Raw genomic sequence first — 7374 nt, 5'->3', positions numbered from 1 at the left:
CTAGAATTAATGTATTTCAACATACCTCTTAATTAAAATTTTCTTTAACATTACTCAACTTTCTCTTTTTGTCACCGTTATTTCCTTATCTCTCTTTATCGAGGACAAATTCTCGATTTTTCACTACTTTCATAATGTAATGATTTTTGAGGTGTTACATCATCTAGTACTAAATGTTTGTGTTGATTCTAATACAGTACTAGGACAACGTTGGCATCCAGTACTAAATAAGTTTTTTTATCCAGTACTAAGACCCTGGCATGCAATGGTCAAATATATTATGTGTAAGTATTTTATAAATAAAAGCTCTAAATTAAATTATGTATAAATATTTTTTATATATAATATGAATTAATTAAATGTTTCTTTTAATTTAAATACAAAAGATTCGTACATCTATATATAAGTATTATTTTAAAACATTATTAATTAATGACAAATGGATTATTTTATAATTATAATTAATATTATCATCTACAAATTAAATTATTTAAATTTACTTATTAACTAATTTCCATGGTTATTAGGATTATATTTAATTTATAGACAAAATAAGAAAACTAATTATTGTGTGATTGACAAAATTATAGCTCTAGCTGGATATACAAAAACCCTGGAAACCAAGAGTGCTATCCTTGGTATCCTAGCGATAACAGTGGCTGTTGCGGCTTGGGATGATGGAGAGTGGTGGTAACGATGGGTTTGGGGGAGATGAGATCTCCCTATTAACAGAGGAACTTATTCAACTATCGGTCAAAAGTTCGATGGTGGAGCCAAACGGCAACTCTTCTCTGATATGTTCTATATGGACAAAGAAATCTTATAACCAGGATAGTTTCAAAGCACAGATGATAAGTATCTGGAAAACAAGGAAAAAAATTGAGATTCAAGTGGTAGGACAAAACCTTTTTTTGATAGCGTTTGAACTAGAAGAAGACTTCGAGACTGTTCTGGAAGGTCAGCCATGGTTGTTTAGGAAACAATTAATTCTCTTTGATCGATTGAGTAAACCAATGGCGAGAGATCAAATTAGACTTGTTTCATCTCCATTTTGGATTAAAATTGGGCCTTGTTTACCAGAGTTTGATAAAAAAGATCTTCTGCATGCTATAAGAGTCACTTTTAGAGGGGTGCTCAGATCTGAAATACTGGGTGAGTTTTGTCATCTCAGAGTGAAGTTAAATGTGCAGAGACCCCTTCGCAGGGGTATTTTTATTTCAATAGGGAATAGAAACAAATTTTGGATCCCATTCAAGTATGAAAAGTTGCCAACTTTTTGCTTTGGGTGTGGAAGGTTGGGGCATGGCCTTCATGATTGTACAAAAATTACACCTGTAGAGAAAAACAGATTAGAGAGGATCCACCTTTTTTCTTTGGCATTAAAAGCAGAATTAAATTTGGTTGGAAGGGAGAGTCTAAAGCTAAATGCTCTAGCAAAAAAACTACAAACTCAATGCTCGTATGTAGGAAATATTACAGGGAATCAGGAAGAGTATTTATACAGTGAACAAAGTAGTGGTATGATGAGAGGAGTACAAGATGGTGCTTGGTTGACAACAACAGAAACAGATTTAGAGATACAACAAGAAGAAGGAATCAACGAAAGAAACAGTGAGAACAATAACACCAATATATTGAATTCAGTCAAGAAAGCCAGTTGGAAAAGGATGAAATCAATGGGAGTGATGAGGAATCATGAGATAGATCACAAATTGCAAAAAAGGAAATTGGCAGAGATCATATAGGATGAGTACAGGGCAAGAGAGACTCAGGAAGAGATACCAAAAAGGGCGAGACATGGTGGACAGGTTCTAACCAATGAGGATGAAACTAATTTGCTAATGGAATACTCCAACCAGAATGGATCGGCAGCTGCCAATGGGCAAGCACCGGACACAATGAAAATCATATGCTGGAATGTCCGTGGATTGGGGAGTCTATGAGCAGTAAGGAGGCTTCAGTTTTTACTGAAGCAAAATAATCCTCAAATAGTCTTCCTAATGGAGACTAAAGTTAGTGAAAGCGTATGGAGGTAATTAGGAGGAGGTGTGGATTCACGAATGGGCTTGAAGTAGGAGCTGTTGGTACGCGGGGCGGGATTTGCTTAGCATGGGGAGAGGAGGTTCAGGTTAATCTCAAAACTCTGTCAACAAGTCATATTGATGTGTTGATCAAAGAGAAGGGGTTCACAAAGAATGGAGATTCACAGGTTTTTATGGCTCACCTTACTCACAAAATAAAAATGCCTCATGGGATTTACTAAGAAACTTGGGGCAGGAGCGAGAGTATTCATGGTTAGTGAGTGGAGATTTTAATGAAATAGCTTATTCATTTGAAAAAAGAGGAGGTCAACTGAGGGAGGAGAAGAAGATGGAAGGATTTTGTGAAGTTTTGAAAGAATGCCAACTTATAGACGTGGGATACTCGGGAATATGGTATACATGGGAAAGAGGGAATCTACCAGAGACAAACATTAGGGAAAGATTAGATAGGGGTGTTGCGAATGAAAAATGGATGGACTTATTTCCAACGGGCAATATACATCATTTAACATCTTCATTTTTGGATCATTGTCCTCTCCTAATAAGCACAACTAATGAAAGCAGATTCATGAAAGCTCCAAGTTTCAAATTTGAAGCATGGTGGACCACAGAGGAATCAATTGAAGAAGACATTAGGAAATCATGGGAGTCATCAAATGGATCTGTTTTTGAGAAGATTGAGAGATTACAGGTCAGCTTGTCAAAATGGGTAAATTCAATAAAGAAGAAACGAAAGGGGCTGACGGATAAAATTACAAAAGAGCTTGAAGATTTAATGACGAAGGAACTACATGAAGATATTATGATCCAGATTATTGACAAAAGAATCCATCTGAGTATGGAGATCGAAAAGGAGGAGATGTATTGGGAACAGAGAGCACGGGCTAACTGGCTAAAACTAGGGGATAAGAATACGGCATTTTTTCATAAATATGCCTCAATGCAGAAAAGAATCAATACAATAAGTAGCCTTGATAGTGATGATGGAAAAGGAATCACTGAGGAAGTAGAAATAAATGAGATCGCTAGGCAGTATTTTCAGAAGCTATTTTCAACTAATGGCGTTGGAGATTTTTCCCACCTTTTAACAGGTATTAAAAACAGCATTCCTCCGGACATCAACACAGCCCTTTTGGAAAAGTTTACATCAGAAGAGATTTTTATAGCAGTAAAGGGAATGGGTTCTACAAAAGCTCCAGGTTATGATGGATTTCCGACTCTATTTTTTCAAAAATACTGGGGTATTGTGGGGGAAGATATTGGGAATTTCTGTTTGAAAGTTTTAAACAACGGAAAAGATGTAGAAGGGTTAAATCTAACTAAGATTACTCTTATTCTGAAGAACTCCAATCCTACAAATCTTGCTAATTTTAGACCGATTAGTTTGTGCACAGTTATATATAAAATAATAGCCAAAGCTATTGCCAATCGTCTTCAGGAAGTTATTGGAATATGCATAGTGCTCAAAGTGCATTTGTCCTAGGGAGGCTTATTTCGGACAATGTTTTAATAGCCTATGAAATTTTACATACACTTCGACAAAAACGTCAGGGGAAAAATGGATTCATGGCGATTAAGTTGGACATGAGTAAAGCTTATGATAGAGTTGAATGGATATTCTTGAAGGAAGTTATGATTCGTATGGGCTTTACGAAGGAATGGGTGTCATTAATTATGAGATGTATTTCTACAGTCTCTTATGCTGTGACCACAAATGGGAGGAGTGGCAGAGTTTTTAAACCAACCAGAGGACTCCGACAAGGTGACCCACTTAGCCCTTTTCTTTTTCTTATTTGTAGTGAAGGACTATCGTCCTTAATTAGGACTGCAACAAGAGAGGGGTTGATTAAAGGGGTGAGAGCTAGCAGAAGAGGACCGACAATTTCACACTTGTTATTTGCAGACGGCTGCATTTTGTTTGGTGAAGCTACCGAGAGCAGTGCAAGGAACCTAAAAGCTATTTTGCAAGAGTATGAGATTTGTTCTGGTCAATGTGTAAATTTGAATAAGTCCATGATCTTTTTTAGCTCTAATATAGAGGAAGGTGACAAAGGAAGTATATCGGCTGAAATGGGAATAAGATGTTCGAATAATATGGAGAAATATCTAAGACTGCCAAACATGGTAGGAAGGAAGAAAAAGGAATCTTTTTAGAATCTTAAAGACAGAATAAAGAAATGGATCGAAAATTGGAGCACTCGTTTCTTATCTCAATGGGGTAGAGAGGTTTTCATTAAATCAGTACTCCAAGCAATTCCTACTTATGCCATGACATGTTTTCCACTACCAAAGTCTCTTTATGGTGAGTTTGACAATTTATTTGCTAGATTCTGGTGGCAGAAAGGAAAAGGTAAGAAAGGAATTCATTGGTGTCAATGGGAATATATGTGTAGGCGCCTAAAGAGGAGGGAGGTATGGGCTTTCGAAATATGGTGCAATTCAATATTTCATTACTGGCTAAACAAGGGTGGAGGATTATGAATAATCAGAATGCTCTCGTTACGCAAGTATTTAAAGCTAAATATTTCTCGGAAGATCATTTTTTAAACTCTTGTTTAGGAAATTCATGTTCTTATGTGTAGAAAAGTATTTGGGCAGCCAAATATCTATTGACAAAAGGGCATTGTTGGAGGGTGGGGACGGGTTCTGGTATATCTATTAGTGATGCTTGGATTCCAGATTCAGTTAACTTTAAATTATTATCAGAAATAAATTCTTTGCACGTTTCTAAAGTTGATGAGCTGATTGACAGTAATAATGGAAGTTGGAAAAAAGAGTTGATCAATAGTACCTTTACGGAAGAAGATGCTGCAAGAATCCTCAGAATCCCTCTGGGACAAACACCGCTTGAAGACTTTCTTATTTGGGGAGGTGAGATGTTGGGTGAATTCACGGTGAGCATTATCATTTCAGAGCATTATGATGAATCAATGCGAGGATTTTGTACAGTGGATTACCTGGGTGTTAGAGAAGCTTAACCTTTACGAAAGTCGACTCTTCTGTTGTGCACTTTGGGCCATATAGGGGGATAGAAACAAAAGAATACATGAAGGAAAAGTTAGTAATGGGAAGGAAGTTGCAAACTTTATAAACAGTTACATTAGTGAGATTCCTAGCCTTGGAGAAAGAGATCTAAATCTTACCGAAGAGAAAAAGAGATGGAAGTGCCCACAGGGGGTTTCATTAAGATCAACTTTGACGGTGCCTATAATAAAAGCCAGAACCATTCGGCTTCGGGTGTTGTGGTCAGAGATTCGGAAGGAAAAATCCTCTTATCATGTTCAAAAATCCATAATGATATCTCATCGGCCTTTGCTGCTGAAGCAATAGCCTGCTGGAAAGCAGTCCAAATAGGAACCGGGAAGGGATGGCAGTTTCTGATTCTTGAAGGAGATTCCCTCGCAATTATCAAGAAATACAGCACAAAGGGTCAAGATCGATCAATGGTAAGGGCATACATTTATGATATCCAACAGCAAATATATGGACTTGATAATACCAGATTTCAACATACACCAAGATCGGCAAATAATCTTGCACATATTCTAGCAACAGAAACGCTAAGAAGAGGAGAAGAAATATACCTGGATAAGGGAGTTCCTAAGTATGCTGAGGATCAAGTACGATACGATGGGAGGAGTGAGACAGACTAGGAAGTTTCAGGAGAGGAAGGTTGGAGGAAAGGAAAGCCTCAGAATAGTAAAGGAAATGAAATGATTTACTATGCATATTTTGAAAATGGAATCGTCAAAAAAGAATAGACATGACAGAGAGATTAGAAGGCAGATTTCAAAGAGCTTCTGATTGGGCAAAGGATCGGTGCATTTATTGCTGGTTCTAGAATTATCTATTATAATATCTAGATTTTATTTGTCTAAGGCCATCTGATTTGGGCCGTGTTTTCTTAGGTTTAGGCTTTATTTTATTTATGTTATAGGTTAGTTTTATTAGGATTTGGTGTCATTTTGAACAGTTTATATTTATTTTAATAATAAATCCCAATCCAGAAATTTCAAAAAAAAAGAAAACTAATTATTGTATATAAAAACAAAAAAAAAGGAAATTGGATATAATAGAAATAAAAAGATACGTTAAAACTTCAATTTTATATAACATAAATTATAAGATGTGGAAATGTATGAAACACCTTTAAACATTGTATAACGTCAAAAACACAAATATAAATCCTCAAATTACCACGTAAGAGTCATGCAATTGAACACTATTTAATTGTGAGACTGAAGTGTTGTTTTAGAGGAACATAAGCTTTTTCTTGGGTTCTAACATTACAATTTGAGCATCACAACATAAATAACTAAAATATATTACAAATCTCATCATTTATATTTCTTATATCTCTAACATTGGAAATTTAATTTGTAGATTATGTTTGTGTAATAGTTTAAATGAATGCGTGTGAATTTATTTTTATATAAAAAACTAAAATAAAAGGTGATTTAAATGTAATTAAAATCCTTATACTCTTTATCTATTTGGAATTTTATCTCCTTACTTTTATTTCATACCCTATTTAGAAATGAAGATTTGAGTAAAAAGTTTGTAGCTAGACACCTCCAACTATATTTTTTCTAAGTTGTAATAATTTTTTAGTTTAGTCCTAAGAAAAATAGCCGAAGGTGTCTGTTTGATAACTAAACTAAAAAAGTATTAGAACCATCTAAAAACTTGGAAAGAAAATAGCCAGAGGCGTCTGGCTACAATTTTTTTTTCTACAGCTAAAAAAATGTCAAAGTTTGTACATTCTTAACCAAATGTTTTGTAAAAAAAATGCAGTTATAGAAACTTTGATATAGTTTTTAAATAAATTTTTATACAGGTCTTTTTTTCTCATTCTACAAGGATTAAATTTAAAATTTAAAATTATATTAAAATTTTGAAAAAAATATTTAGAGCAGAAAAAGTCATAGTTATAAAACTTGATATAGTTTTTAATTTAGAAGAAAAGTTTTAAAATTTAAAATTTATCTCGAGTTTGGATTTACTCAAATCCAAACACATACTTTTTATTGGATATCCAAATTTGGATTTGAATTATCCATATTGGTAATGCAAAGGATTGGTGTTAGTTGGTATATCTCACATTAGTTAAGTACAATTTATTAAGAGAGTTTTTATATAGCTTTACTTCTTGCTCTCATTGAGTAATTGGGTCATAGGCCTATCATAAGCGTACGCCACCGTCGCTCGTCCATGTTTGTGTTCATAAGAATTAATCTTACTGTGATTTCCCTGAGAAGAACAACACCAAACGAGTTTCATCTTCCTTATTCGGGTGTACGAATTATCTACCACTACTCCTGAATATCCAAAT

At 34.7% G+C, this 7374-nt stretch overlaps 1 protein-coding gene across 1 annotated transcript; it reads left to right on the top strand.

The window, feature by feature from the left end:
• Positions 1-677: 677 nt before the first annotated feature.
• LOC128033945 (uncharacterized) lies at positions 678-1745 on the top strand. The gene has a single exon (XM_052622447.1). The coding sequence runs from the start codon at positions 678-680 to the stop codon at positions 1743-1745; it is 1068 nt and encodes a 355-aa protein (XP_052478407.1).
• The last annotated feature ends 5629 nt before the right edge of the window (positions 1746-7374 follow it).

This window comes from Gossypium raimondii, chromosome 10 (genome assembly GCF_025698545.1).
Source record: "Gossypium raimondii isolate GPD5lz chromosome 10, ASM2569854v1, whole genome shotgun sequence".
Lineage (NCBI taxonomy): Eukaryota > Viridiplantae > Streptophyta > Magnoliopsida > Malvales > Malvaceae > Gossypium > Gossypium raimondii.
This window is presented reverse-complemented; position numbering and strand designations above follow the sequence as displayed.